General features: G+C 41.0%; 2 protein-coding genes across 2 annotated transcripts in view; one reads left to right on the top strand and one right to left on the bottom strand.

Annotated features, from left to right (window-relative positions):
- Positions 1–992: 992 nt before the first annotated feature.
- Positions 993–5005, bottom strand: fam72a (family with sequence similarity 72 member A). Its single transcript, XM_040029369.1, has 4 exons — positions 4417–5005; positions 4103–4180; positions 3431–3555; positions 993–3326 (listed from the first exon to the last, which is right to left on the bottom strand). The coding sequence occupies exons 1-4, from the start codon at positions 4566–4568 to the stop codon at positions 3232–3234; spliced, it is 450 nt and encodes a 149-aa protein (XP_039885303.1). The 5' UTR covers positions 4569–5005; the 3' UTR covers positions 993–3231.
- A 560-nt stretch (positions 5006–5565) lies between these two features.
- Positions 5566–15305, top strand: part of srgap2 (SLIT-ROBO Rho GTPase activating protein 2) — a 53667-nt gene continuing 43927 nt past the window's right edge. The window contains exon 1 of the mRNA XM_040029233.1: positions 5566–6236. Coding sequence (XP_039885167.1) covers positions 6170–6236 — 67 coding nt within the window. The 5' untranslated portion in view covers positions 5566–6169. The remainder of the gene's footprint in view (positions 6237–15305) is intronic.

Here is a 15305-nt window from a genome sequence, read left to right as displayed (position 1 = left end):
ATGTGGTGTTCTGCTGCTGTAGCTATATCCTCTTCTGCATACCTCGGTTGTAACAACAGATCATTTGAGTTACTGTTGTCTAATATTCAGACAAGATCCCTGTGCCAACAACAGTCACTCCATATGCAAAGTCACTTGTATCACCTTTCTTCACTGATGCTCAGTTTGAACATGGTGCATTGAGTTGCTGTCTGTCTTGGCTAAACAGATGCTTGTATTTGCAGTTGAGCAGTATCTCTAATAAAGTGTCCACTTGTTATATACTCAAAAAAAAACTGACAAAAAAAAGTTTGGGGCAACTGAGAAACTTTGAGAAAAAAAAAAAAAAACTTTATTAATTTAACAAGCATACAAAACAACAAATCATTTTCTTCAAACTACCAATGCAGTTTCAGTGCAATTCCAAAATATACATTTTCAGCAGGGCATGTTAATCAAAGTTATTCACCTCCAGACACAGCCATTTAAATAGTTCTTCTGATTATCATTTGACAATTGTCCTAGCCAGAGGAAGCTCACGAGTAATACCTTCTTGAGGTAAAACTGCACACATTCAGTCTTTAAATGTACAAAACAAAGCACTACACAATTAAATATTAAATACAGAAACATAAGTACTACAGCACAAAACAAAACAAGCAGTTGTAAACAAATTTTGTAAACAAAAAAAAAACCCCAAAGTAAGTATGTGGTGATAGATATTTGGTTTGTGGATATAATAAATACCTAGCTGATGCACTGTATGGTATCCACACAGACAGTATTTGGTGTGAAAGTGTGACAGACTGTCAGTTATAATTTTTAAACGGTGATAGATGTGGAAAATACAGAAAAGTTTCCTCGTTTATGGGTGTATTTCCACAACTAAAGGCTATAGCATAGACAAACAGGCCAGTTAAACATTTAAAAAAGCTGCTTCCTTTCTTCTCCTCTTCCTTCACCTAAAAAGTGGGACATTCAACATTTGCTCATTTTTTCCTTTTTCTTTTTTAAAAATAATGTTCACCGGCAACACAGGAAGTTGTCAATCATCCACAGAAACATTGTTACTTTAAGACAGGATCATAGTATTAGCAGGGCACAGCAGTGAAACAATAACAAGAGCTTAAGGATGGCACTGCGAAAAAGAGGCTTTGCGTTGAGTCTGTTGTGAATGGAGGATTTTGTAGCTTGCTGAGTAAATGGCCTGGTCACTCAGTGATGACAGGTTACTATACAGCAACAGCCCAGAGGTTACAGTTTAACAGAGGTTCATTTCAGTAAGGCTAAAATATTCAATTTTGGGAGCTTTGTAGCACTGGTTTAAGCATCATTTCAAACAGCTCACAAAAAAAGTCAAAGGCTTTTCTATAAATCAGGCGCCACATGAAGTAATTATCTTTCTAGACTAGGAGGCAACCTGTAAGTTAAACACTGATATGTCCCGTGATTCTTTGGAGTTCACTTTTTCCACCTCCTCAGTTGCTACAGGTATGCTGCTACATAAAAAGTGAACAGTTGTGCAACAGAAACAGAGCTAGGACGCTCGCACCCATTTGAGCTCATGTTTTCACGATCTTGCTTCATGATCGGCATCCTTTTTTAAATTGTCACAAATGTAAGCGTTTGTTTATATTGAGCTATTTATTGTTTGAGCTCTGGGTGAATACTCCACTCAGCTGCTCCACAGGCTTGTGTGAAAGCACAACCCATTCATAGGTTAGTAAGTTAGTAAGGAACACTGCTACAGTCAGACTCAGCTGGGTGTTAAACACTTAAATGCTGCTATCACAAGTGTAGCAAACACTATTTCAGCATCTCAAAATCCACCAATGACAGAAGAGCAGATTGTAAGGTAACCTAAATTAAATATGCCCTTTACGACCAAGGAACATAAATAGATACATCACTCTGTAATTGTGCTATTTCTTCAATATGAGGGATTCAAAAAGAACTCAAAGTTTCAGTTAGCGCCTTTTCATTAATTTGACAGCATCTGAGCATGTTAGCTTTGTGTCTGAATGAGCACTCCGATAACTTTTAAGCAAAAGTCGTGACAGTAATTTTTCCGGGTAGAAAAAAATTTGTGTCACATTCGACATGGCGTAAATCTGAATGCATGCCTCTGCTGCATCTGTGCGAGTTGAGTATCTCACGAGTTGATCCCAATAAGACAGAAATATTCTTGTATGATGCTTTTTTGCCATTCTTAATTCATAAGAAAGCTTTTTTTTCTTTACGCATCAATAGCTGCTGCCAATAATTCGACATATCACTCAAAATATTACAAACACACGTTTGTCTCTTTGTCAGTTCCCTTAGTATATCTTAATAAAACCTCGAGGAACATGAACGTAAAAGTCACCCATGTCTGAAGAACAGAATGCTGTCACTTTAACATTTTAATGTCCCATATCTGAAAAGGCCTCCAGAGATTAAAACATTACCGTTAATAGAAGTTTTACTTATTACAGCACATTCAACATAAAGATAAGTGCTATTAAAAAAAAAGGATATAGGTAAATTTCAGACCTCCTACCCAGAAAAATCTGATGGTGTTAATGGTGTGAAAAAGCACAGCATTCACTGGTATGTACCATTAATTAATCACACCACACCCAACTTTTCATAAGGCTGATCAAAACAATGAGCTCTGAAAAGCAGAACACACTAGATTATGGAGTCTAGCTGTCTGTTATTTTCAATTTAATTCAGCTGCATGGGGTTTTTTTGGGTTTTTTTTGTTAAAATAATAGCACACAAATTTACAAAAATGAGAGAAAGACTGAAAAGAATGTGTGAATGTGTGTGTCTGTGCTTTTAACAGTGAAAAGTGATCAGGAAAGGCATGGTCACAGGTTAAAGGGTAATTAAAACACTCAATTACGAGCACCAAAAGCTTCCCCTGTACCGCTCTCTTTGGGTTTAAACCTTCCAGTATTTACAGCCACACACCAAATCACTAATGTCAAGGCAGGTGTTCTCTGCCAGCTTATAGTGGGAAAACACCTGCTGTGACACCACTTTTTTTCCCAGGTAGGGTCATAAGTGAACAATGGTTTAATCTTTCAGCCCACACAGAGTAGTACAGCAGGATTGCTGGTCCCATGTAACTGGGTGTTCATTTACCCTTTTGGTTCCTCTTCTTTTGTCTCATCCCAGCATGGATTATACACTTTTTTTTTTTTTTTTTTAAATCTCCACCTCTCAAAAGCTGGCACTCCAGGTCTCTCACATTGTCCATATCCCACTCTACCTAATACACTCCTCCTCTGATGGGCTTTCTGATTCTTCATTCTCGCTGTCATCTAGCTCGGGAAGATCTCCCCAAAGGAGCAGATTAAGGCCTGCAGGCACATGTGAAGGGGACTTATGAAGTCTTATGTACACATCTCATGGACTATGCAATTGCATAGCATTTCAGTTTTATCAAAGGTGAGTTTATACTGACCCGTTGAATCCAGTCTGTTGAGAGTAGAAACAGCATCGCTATTGAACATCCAGAAGTGGCCGTTGTTACAGGAGAGCAGGCAGGGTTTGCAGGGGGCTACAACATGATAGCCCACAACATTTCCACTAAAACAGGGAGGGAGCGAGGATAAAGAAGAAACGTGAGTCAGCTATTTGCTGGGGGCACTTCTGAAAAGTGCCAACACTACTAGTGAGTTTCCATTATCTAACACATGTTTGTGTTTGCCCTGTGTACAATAACAAAAGCCCATGAACACAAATGAAACTCTATAAAGGTTCACTGTTTACTGTGCTGTGCTGTAAATATGATTTAAAATTAATATGTGCAGACATAACTGGCAATGGCTTTAATATTTATTTAACTGACATTTTTAAGTAAAAACAAGTATTTTCCGGTATCATTTGATCACTTGTGCTAAAGTGTATAAATTGTAATGTGGCTTTTCAAGCTCTACCTAATTTTTAGTATAGCAACAGGCTCAAAAATAAAATAATCAGCATATAAACTTACAGTTGACAGGCCCGACAATTTGTACAGATATGTGTACATATGCAACTGCCTGTTTGGTGTCCTTTTTATGAATATCAACAGATTATGTTTCCAAAGTAAACACTGCAAAGACGAAAAGGAATAATATAATATAATATATACCATTTGAGACATGCGATGTCTCTCAGTTTGCATTTACAGCTTTCAGTGGAGTAGCAGCTGGCCACAAAGTCAACAGTTCTGCGGGGAGGGTCCGTGCAAGGAGACACAAACACACCCATTAAAGGACAAAAAAAAACACAGCAACACACACACTCATTTTATATTGTCAAACAACAAACCCTATCAATTATAACGGCAGCTTGGCCAGAGCATTGGTTAAGCAGACAGACATCACTTTGCCACAGTTTTGTCACTTGCCTTGGAAACCGACATAAACAAAAACTAGCAGCACTACTAAGAAAATTAGCTCTTACCTATTGGGAGGTATGTCAGTGGAAAACAGCTCGACCTCGGTGTCTGCAAGTAGCACTGCCTTCATGCCTCTCGTGCAGAGCAGGCTGTCACAAAATATGCAGTTCACCTGGGTCACACACTTGTTTTTAAAATTAGCGTTTGAAGTAGACATTGTTGTTTTGCTAAATGCGGACTTCGCCCTTTTTTTCACGTTCTTTCTGCCTCCGGACAGCAAACGCAGAAAGGGAAAAAAGAACCAGACACTGAGAATTCTCACCAACCGTTCACTTCGGTTTAATATAGCTGTAAATCAACTTTGCAAGCGTCAACGCTAGCTCCAATGTCCTTGTGCAAATGTTAGCCTTTCCCTAACGATAAAACGGAAGGCAGCTAACGTTAGCTTGTGAAACGAACATACGGAGGGATATATATATATATATTCTCGCGAAACCCGCTCTATATGTATAAAACAAGCTGTACTGTTAATTAATCCACGATATCGATGAACAACTGGCCTGTTTTCACGGCTTACTGGGCATCCATTCATGTACTTAACAGCTAACTAAATAGCTGTCAGCTTTGTTTACAACTTCCTGGTATTTAACGGGACTTCCTTAAACTATCTTTAAAAGACCCCATACGCTATTTTGATTGGATATACACTTTATAGTAACCAACGCTATTGGTCAGATTCATTACGGATTCTGAATGCGATTGGGTAAAAATTCAAGTTGACGAACCCTGATTCAAAATTCTGAAAAAAGCTGATTGGTGGACTTGAATGTCGTTCACGTGTGACCGTTTGACCAATCGTGGTGAAGTGGTAGGTATGAGGCGGGGTCGTAGTTTAGTCAGTGTAAAAGAAAAAGAAAGTTGACGTAGTAATAGGCTGAAGATGGAATGCATTTTAATATATGTATACAGGTATTCTGTTCTTATAAAAGCTGAATTTATGAAGGAATGTATGTATGTATTCACAACTAGCGTGTTACAGTTTAAGGGTTAGAATTTATATCCATTTACGCTAATGTTCATAGCTAAATAAAGCACGAGGCTCTCTTACTTCAGCCACATTCGCAGTGACCTGCTCCTAAATAGGTGTTCCTCTACCAACACATTTAAACTAAGCTCACCTAGGCAAATAAATAGCCGTCGGTCCTGCAGCATGCAAGCTAAAGGCTTGCTGTAGCAGATGTAGTTGTATGTACTCGTGAATGTGTGCATCCATGCCTGTCCTGCGCACTGGGGGCTGACCAGCAGCCAGCCCCTCCATCTCTCCACTTGGTTTCCTCTTTCGCACTTCAGGAGGTGGGTGGTGGAAGAGAGGGCAGCACTTTAGTTTAGACAAGCACACGGGCAGCAGTGACATCGAGATTCGCTCGGGGCAAGTAACAAAAGAAAAAAATTTCCAAAGTGCTGAGTAAGAAGTTAATCGGGTTTTTTTCGTAAAGGGAATGACTCTCCTTTCTCATGAAGCTGTTGGCACCATTACTCTTGAGGAGGCGGTGAGGCGCGGCGTCGGGAAGGAGCACACAGCAGCAGCAGCGCCAAACTCACAATGCGCCCTGAGTGAGCAGAGGCAGGGAGACAATACTTATCCACGGGAACACTGAAGAGCTGTAAATATCTCATTTTGGCTGTTTTGTTTCTTTTTTCCTTTTTTGAAAAACCGGCTCCAGATTGACAATCCTTCCATCTACGGCTGATTTGTTGAATTATTAAGAGAAATTTGACTTTACTGCGAGGACAAGTGGTTGATCTCCAAACTCAGCCATGACGTCTCCAGCGAAATTCCGAAAGGACAAGGAGATCGTGGCCGAATATGAGACTCAAGTTAAAGGTAAAACTTTTCAAAGCCCCTCAGATGTTTTCATGCAGCACAACCCGGAGAGATTTAGCGTTAAATCTGTGCTTACTTTACTGCGTGCTGTGTTTGATCTGACTTGGCGTAATGCATCCCATTTTTTTCTGTTACCCTCACCTCTCCTATCCTACCCTATCCTATCAGGCGTAAAGGACAGACTTGCCTTTGCATTTCACCAACCATTCAAGAAGGTTGTGATTGTGCAGACGTGGCGGATCACTTTTTGTGTGTATAAATAATGGCAATCATAAATGGTACATGATGATCAGCGTGCCCCCAAGCGTGTGATCGCTCTCCTTTAAGGCAACGCGCCGATGGTCAACAAAAGGCGAAAGGAAACGCTCACAAATTAGAGGTGTCGTCCAGATGTGGTCTCACCGCGGCCTCCTATCAAAACATACGTTAAGGTGATGTGTGTATGTTTGCGTAGAGGACCCACAGGGCTGAGGTTTCGACACTGCACAAGGCAGGGCGTTTTCTTTCCCCTTCTGTGTCTCCTGCGTGTCTGTGCTGCTGCTGTGCACCGGCACCGCTCGCTCATGCGTTAAATGCAGACTACAATTAAATGATCGATTTGTGCCCTGGCTTGTTCATCGATCGCAGTTCATCGGTGCAGCTTCTGCCGGTGATCAAGGACACGAGAGGGCTGGGAGAGCAGATTGCAGCTGTTAGGAAGGATCGTTTGAGTTGTTAACTAGTCGCTAGCTGATTGTTGTGTGTTGATTTTTTTTTCCTGTCATCAGGCAGTCACACTGGATCCAGCACCCACTGTCACTCAGAGTGACAGTGTGTGCTTATCAGATCTTGGGGGGTGAGGGGTTGTGTGGTATGTACTTGAGGCTGGAGAGGGAAGGAACAGGCTCAGAGGTACCAGGAAGGGGAGTGGGTGTTACAGCATGTTTGCACTGTTACTGCAGTGCCAGATGACTAGATAAGATGGGCCACTGCTTGGCTTATCCCCCAACACCACCACCACGACTGCTTGATTCTTATTTTCATTTCGAAGAGAAGACACCAGCCCACTTCACGCCCTCGCCTCTTTACTGGCACCTCTCAGCACTCCTCTTCTGCCGAAGAAATTCCCCATGGCGTTCTTTGACAAAGCTTGATAGTCAGTAAGGAACAAAATACTTTTGAAGCGTTATCGGAGATCACAAGGTTGTTAAACTGGAATTACTGGTGTCAATGCACATATGAGTGGCAAACACAAGGAAGAGCGCTCGTCAAGTGTCTCAGTGAGGTGTGGAGCAACGGAAAGCAGACAAAACACACCTTTGATGTCCCCGTTGGCATAGATTTAACAAGTTTATGGAACCTCAGGTCATTGAAGCTAGTCATCCATAAGCTATTGTTTATTTGAGCAGTTGAACTGAGGTTTATTTTAGACCTCTCAAACCTTTCCTTTCAATATTCTTTATTTTATTTTTCTGACACTAAATCTGCAACAAATCCTGGCAGAGGTTTGATTTGGCGATGCACTAAAACAGGTATTTCTGGCATCTGAACAAAACACCAGAGTAATTCAGGGTAACCTGGCTCACAGTTAACCATTTCTTCCTTCTTTGCTTCATTTGAAAACTTTACCTGGCACCACAGTGGCATTAGCGCCATTGTCTCTGTGTCCTTTTAGACTGCTGTTTATGCCCTGCGGCATGTGTAAAGACTTTCTGTCTGTGCTGTTTTGTGGGCACTGTCTGCTGGGTTTGTCAGACTGTGGACTTAATGTTTGCCCAGCGACCCTCTGCATTGATTCCTCCTGTCACTTACCTCACTGCTCCCCAGCCTATCTAGAATGAACTGATTATAGGGTAAATCTGTGCATCCTCATATCTATTTGAGGGGTGTGTGTGTGTAGAGATGCATCGAGATGCTGTCTCTTCTGTGACATTCCCAACAGCATGCCTTCACTACAGCCTGTCATTATCCTGTGCGCTGCTGCTAAAGACTCTCTTGTAGAAAGCATCAGGCAGCTCTCACTCTTTTTCTCTCTGTGTTTGCTAACGCGTGTCTGTCTTGTTTCCCAAATCTTCGCTAGATCCGCTCTACAAATTTCAGTCCTGCTAGCCAAGAAGGGCTCATGCGTACCTGCATGACTCTGCTATTATCAGGCATAAGGGATAGACTTTACATGTCGCAGCCATGCACTGCAGCATCATGGGGGAAATGGATTTAAATCCTCCCCAGATGACATTCATGAAGCTCTGCAGCAAGAGAGGGAGAGGCATGAATGCTCACGCTCTCACTGATGAGTGTGCTTGACAGTGTTTGTCAAGCACACGGTGAATGGATTTCTGCTGATTATTCTGGCTTATTAGCTACTATAAATTTGTGTTTGTGGCCTGTGGTTTATTGTGTCTACAGACTGGTCACACTTCTGCAGTATTGTCATACATACATACATACATACAATAATCATCTGTGCCATCATACTGTGTTCTAGCACAGTTGTTACTTGGTGGAAATAGAGACGGTATCCACGTGTTATGTAGTTTTAGTATTCCATGCAACATTAGGCAGTATTGGGCAGAAAAAGATGAAAAATCCTCAAAAGCTCTGGTGAGATTTTGAGATTATTTGTCCCCTTTATATGGCTCAGTGTTTTAAAGCTTAAAATACACACAGTAACTGGTGACTGTTTGACTTTTACAGATGGAAAATACTTGTATTTGACATTATGATTTGTAATCCTCTGTATTCTTTTGATTACCAAAAAATGATGTTGTGACTCGATACCACAGGCACGGCGATGTCAGTGGACGTGGTCACCTCATCTGTTGACAGGGTACCTGAATAAGGTTTTAAATGCACACCGGCGCTCGAATGCTGTCATCTCTTTGTCTTTGTTATTTCACACAGACAGAGTCCTGATATTCTAATATTGGATTCTGGCTGATGAAAGGAATTTTCCTACTTGGTTTGGAAGAGGGTGTGTGTGTGTATATAAGTGCCTGAAGAGAGGCACACACACACACAGACAGATGTGCTGAGAAGTAAAAGACAGACAGAAAGAGAATCAGAAATGGAGAAAGAGGAAGAGAAAATACGACATATTTGCAGAGGGATAGAGAGGTTATGACTTCAGAGTATTGAGTTTTTTGGGAACCAAATAAAAAAAGCTGTGACTATTCACCAGCACTTTAAGTAGATCTTTCTATTGTAATTTTAAAAATCCACACGTGTTTGCAGGCAGGTAAACGAGGGTTAGGGTGAAAGCCTGTAAATGTGTGTTGACCAAACACTACAGAGCAACTTCCTTTATTCCAGTGGCAGCCTTTAATATCAGGAGCAAGAAATATTTCAGTGGAAAATTAAGGTGTGCCGAGTCTTTTAACAGATGTTTCATTTTTCAAATGCATTTTGGCTCAGCCCTTAAGCAGCTGTTGGTGTTTTACACATCTGGGAATGTTAATAACTATCTGCCTTTGTTGCCACTGATCAATTTTGATTGGCCGTGGTGTTTTTGTGGTCTGCTGAAAAAAAATACAAAAAGTGTACGAGTGGCCATTCAATTTGACGTCAAACTGAATAACTGTTGCTGAGTTTTAGAGTAAATACTGAGAGACCCATTTAAAGAAACAGTATCCTTACTTTACTTACTTTTCCTAGCAGGCTAATAAGCTCAGTCATCTCTGCAAGTGTGATGTGTGTCTGTCTACGTGTACATATAAACTGCGTGTTTACGGTTGCCAGAGAAACATATGATTTAGGATAAATGGCTGCTTTCACTAGCACACAATAGGAAAGGTGGTGTCACAGCAAGAGGTTTTGTCTGCATGACTGTGGCTCTCTGTCTTTGTTTTATGTGAGGTTCTGTGCTTGGCCTGTATTTCTCTTTGCGACTCCATTGTTGTTGAGTGATGTTTATTTGAAGAGAAGGTGCAGGGACAGTGTGGAGATCTCTGTTTTGTCTTTATCGACATTAAGGGGCAGAAGGAAAAGTGAAACGACACTTGAAACACTGACCCACTTTTGCAATGGCTTTCATACCAAATGGTTTGTACTATGAACCAGGAATCAGGGTTAAGCTCTTAACTACTGCTTACTGACCAGTCAAGTTTAGTTGAAGGTCTTGCAAACCATAGTAAGACACCGTAGGCCTTTTAGCGAATGTCTCCACCTTTTGGCTGTACTGCAGGAACATCAGGTCTTAAATGGTATGAACTTGCTGGGAATCCAACATTTCAAACATTTAATTGTTCTATATGTCACATTTATTTTGTGGCATGGCAAGTGGAAAATGGAGAGTTCCAAGTTCTTTAGGCTACTGGACTTTATAAAAGATAGTTAAAGCCTACTTATGGTTTTAAATAATGTTTTCTTCCTCATATCTGTTATTTCAGTTGATAAACTGAGTCTGAAATGGTTATTATGTGCTACAAGAACATGTCTAGGTGTCATATCAGTTTAACAGTAAACAAAATTATAACCTGTTGCTTAATGCCAGGGAAGTGATAGCAATAATCTATTAACTCAGTCTGTGGTTTTTGATGCTGTTTTCCTCATATTTGTTTAGGATTATAGTTTGCTCTTCTTTTGGCTCCTCATTCCTAGATTCTGAAAACCTGGGTTTACTCATTGACCTTATAACCAGTGTCATTTGACCATTTGGCATGACTGTAGTTAAGTTTAGTTAAGTCAGATGATGAAAAGATATCCTGGTTGTGTTGAACTTGTTTGCAGCACAGGCCCTGTTTGTGGGTGTGTGGTTGTGAGGACGAGGAAAAGCTTCATATGTGTGTTCTGGCTAACTAGAGCTTGACTGCATTGACTTAGTGGTGCAATTATCAACCGTGAGTCAGTCACACAAGTCTCTGCCATTATTTGGCGTATCCTGTGTCAGTGTTTTTGTGTGTGTGTGTTTATTTATCAGTGTGTGTTGGTATAATGGGGCAGAGGAGGGGGGCCTTGGATTTGAATGTTGTATTGTAAGCTGACTAAAAATGCTGACAGAGCTTAAAATAATCACTCAGGAAGGATGTTTGTGTGCAACTTAGGTTTCGGAGGCCGGGACACACAGGGATCATACAGGAGTGTGTGAAGCTTCCTGTTTGGACCCATGGCTTTGTGTTTGGGCAAAGGAAACAAATGTCTTTCATGCACACACACACATGCTGTGACCGCGATTCATGCGTGAGGGTCGTTTTCCCTGCAGTTACCGTATTTGCCTTTCATCATATAAAAGAACAGAGAGAAAGATTTTTAAAAACAAGTTTATATATATATATATATATATATACACATATATCTCCTCAGTTCTCTTTGCAAAGTCACAATAGAACAATGTGTTCCAAACCAGGTGTCCCACTGTCCTTTCAGTTCTGTGTGTGGGACAGTGCGCAGTAGCAGTCGTCTTGTGCCATGTCAGCGGCAGACATAACGTGGCTGAAAAATCGCATTGATTTTCTGTTCCTGTTTGCTTGTCTGCTTCCCCATTCTTCACTATTCAGTATGACAATTTACCGTGATGCTCCTGCTGCACCTGAGAGAAAACACACAGCATTAAATTGACTAACTCTGTAAGTGCTGATCTGGCCTCCTTCAGTGCAGACACACACAAATGTAAACACAGATCACTAGTAAGTGAGTGTTTTGTTGCGATGTGGACCGAGATGTCTCACCAACGACGCAGCCGAGTGCTGAGAGATAAAAGAGGAATGTCTGTTTCTTACCTGGTGCAGTAGCAGATCTAAGATGTGACAGCTCATTAATGTCTGTGACAGAGAGTTGATGACATGTACGGTGCTTTAAAGTGAATGATAAACACAAGAAATAAAATAGCTGTTAGAGGGGCCAAGTGGGTAAGGACAGAGGTCATCTAGTCATCTAGATGACTGCTGTTCACTACTGCCAGATGTTCCAGATGCAAGGATTGGGTAACAGATGTTGTGTTTGCCCTGGTTGGCTACTCCCGACAGTTTGGCTGATACCCCTATACAAGGCCAACAGTGCTGAGGCATGCTGTGATTGGCTGAAATCTTCCCTCCCTCTTTTCAGGTGCCTCTGCTTTTTTTATTTGAAGAGCTGCTTGTGTGTGTGTGCATGTGCATGTGTGTTTGCATGTGTGTGTTTGGGTGCACCTGAACTTAATTTGTTTGTCTGGTCAATATGTTGCCTCGTTTGTGACATTTTGAAACATGTGGAAGCTATTTGTTCATGCAGAACACACACACACATACACACACACACAGATGAAGCCTTGCAGACTTTGTTGTTACCTGCTGTAGATTTTGTTTTTGCATAATTTCAACTGTAGCATTCCACCCAGACAGTTGGTTTTTGTAAGCTGATGAAGCTGAACAGTGTTGTGTTGGAGAAGTTACTACTTGCCTATGTTTGTGCATGTGCAGGCAATACGTTTCAAATCCTTTTTTTTTTAAATATTGATCTGCTTTGTTTTTTTTATTGCTGTATCATATATTTCCAAGAAACTCAACAGATAAACTTTCTGTAGATAAAATAACCAGATGGAAGCGCTCGATTGTGGCTGATACTGAAATTACTAGATATGCAATCGGTGTCGAATCATACTTCATTACAAACCAGTAATGACATAAATCTGTCTTTTTTAAACCAGAGATATGGAGTAGATGGTTACCTTAGAATAAAACAGCTGGCATGTATTAGTTGCAATAAAAGATTTCCGCAAATATCTGCTTCCTCTTTTCTACAGATGTGCTGCTGGTAGTGGTGCCTAAGCTGGAATAAGTTCCTAACATTTCTTTAAAAAACAAAACAAAACACAGTCACAAAAAGACATATTTAAACACAACTATTTCATGATGAGCTTATTTGTACAGACCTGAAACGGTGCAACATCGCATAATCATTCCTCTGTAAACAATCTAACCCCTGAGGTATGATAGCAATGATAAAGCTACAGGTACAATTCCACTTTGCAAAGCAAGAAAAGTTATATATCTTATCATTTGTCTTTTTTGTTTAATTTTATAAAAGCAAAATAAAAAACAAGCCTCAGATAAGCAAGCTTTTCCTAACGAGAATGCCCAGGAAGGACCATGATGAAGGAGATTCAGTAAACAGGAGCCAGAACAACATTTCATTTTGTAATTATTTTTCAACCAGGATGCAACATCTTGACATTCAAACAATGATTACTGTGGGTCAGAATGTTTGCTTGTGTACACGCTCTGAAGCAAAAGGCTCTTTTCAGTATTTATCAGTTTGCTAAAGGTTTTTTTTTTTATTATTTGCTCTCCATCCACCCATCTGTCCATTTTCTTTCACTTAACCAATTCAAGGTCATGTAGAGGCTGAAACCTTTGCCACCTGTCATAGGGCAAAAGGCAGGGTATACCCTGGCCTTTTTGCAGGGTTTTTTGTCTCTAAATAATCAAAATCTAGAGGAAAAAGGCGAGACATGTTCCCCAGAGCCCAAGTTAATCCAAGTAATTGTTCATTTTTGCATAAAAGACCAAAATCGAGTCAAACCAAGTTCTTGATTACAGATGTTTGTAGAATCACATCAGCCAGTGTGAATGTGCATGTTACCCAAGCACCTTTGAGGTATTGACCTCTGTTTGGGTGCCTCTTTGCAGGTTTACTTTCTTTATCTGCCACACATGGCACCAGCAGAGCAGTCAATAACAGCCCCCCCAACACACACACACATTTTTTTCCAAATTGTACTTCCAGTTTTCACAAGTTTCACAAGACCACTGTGAAAACTACCAGTCCCAAAGGCAAATGTTTACCCCCCCACCCCCCCCCCCCCCACCCCTTTAAATTATTTTGCTCTCCTTGCTCTTTCTCATGATGTTTGTCAGCAGTGATGAAATTTTCAATTTTCAACACACCTCCTATGGCAGCTTAAACCTATAATCATCCCTTTATGATTACAGCACACGGACTGTGCGTGCATGAGCCTCACTACCGGACACTGACTCACAACCAGCTGAGAGAGAGAGAGAGGATGTGTGTGTGTGTGTGTGTGAGAACATCTTTAAGAACAGAGGGATCTATATAAAGCTGAGCACGCAAAAGACAAAGCCCACTCATATCCTCTATAAAACAATCAATTGGGGGGGAGAGATCCAGCTGTAAATAAATAGGAGGGAGGCAGAAAGAAAGGAGAGAAAACACAACAGTAGAAGGTTGGATAACACTCCCAAGGGATGCTAGAGGAAACAGGTTGTGTTTGAACAGCTCTCATACTGACCAGAGAGCAGGAGAAGAAAAAAGCAAGGGTTCTAACCGTGGAGGGGGGAAAAGGAGCAGGGCTGGGAAGAAGGAGAATTAGGTGAAAGAAGAGGAGGAGGGATCTGCATGAGGAGGGCTGAATAGCAAAGGATTGTGAAGAAAAAAAGTGAAGAAACCCCACTAGACTGTAAGATCCATCTGCTTACCTCAATAAGCGTGTGTGTCTAGTATGCACACTTATTAGCCTTTTCACTCCCCATCTCCATATCTCTTGCCTCTCCTTCCCCCTCCATCAGCAGCTTTTCTCAGCACGTAGGCAGAGTTGGTTGCTAGGGTTACTGAATTGCCCCCATTTTTCTAGGTTTGTGAGGAGCTGAGGGAAAATGTGAAAGAATAATGTAGATTTGCCTAGCCTGTAGGGTCTGGTTAATCAGGTTACTCCTATACACATACACACACGCTGGTTCCATTTTGAACCTTCAGACCTCAGTCCTTTCAGGGGTTTTTTTCTCTTGCTTTGCATCCTTGTGCTTTGTGTTTTCTCTCATCTGCTGCCTTTATTCCCTCTTTTCATTGCTCTCTTTCTGCACGGTGTTACTGCTGTTTCCTCATCTCCCTCTGGCTCCCTCTTCCCATCAGTTTTTTTAAGCAGGAAAATTATTAAAGCCTGAGGTTGTGTTTTAAACCTGCATTAAGATCAAACACTGTAAATCGGTAGTAGTATTAATAGGGGGTGGATGAGTTTTACAGGTACCAAGGAGAGAATTTCAGTATTGTGACAAGTGTCTGTGTGTTGGAACAGAGCAATCGCGGCACTTTGGCACTCGCCATTCGGGTTCACACCTCTCCTAATGCTGTTTTAATGAAGCCATTCATCACCTTTTCTCT

Source organism: Simochromis diagramma, unplaced genomic scaffold, assembly GCF_900408965.1.
Source record: "Simochromis diagramma unplaced genomic scaffold, fSimDia1.1 OVJJ01000483.1, whole genome shotgun sequence".
NCBI classification, from domain to species: domain Eukaryota; kingdom Metazoa; phylum Chordata; class Actinopteri; order Cichliformes; family Cichlidae; genus Simochromis; species Simochromis diagramma.
This window is presented reverse-complemented; position numbering and strand designations above follow the sequence as displayed.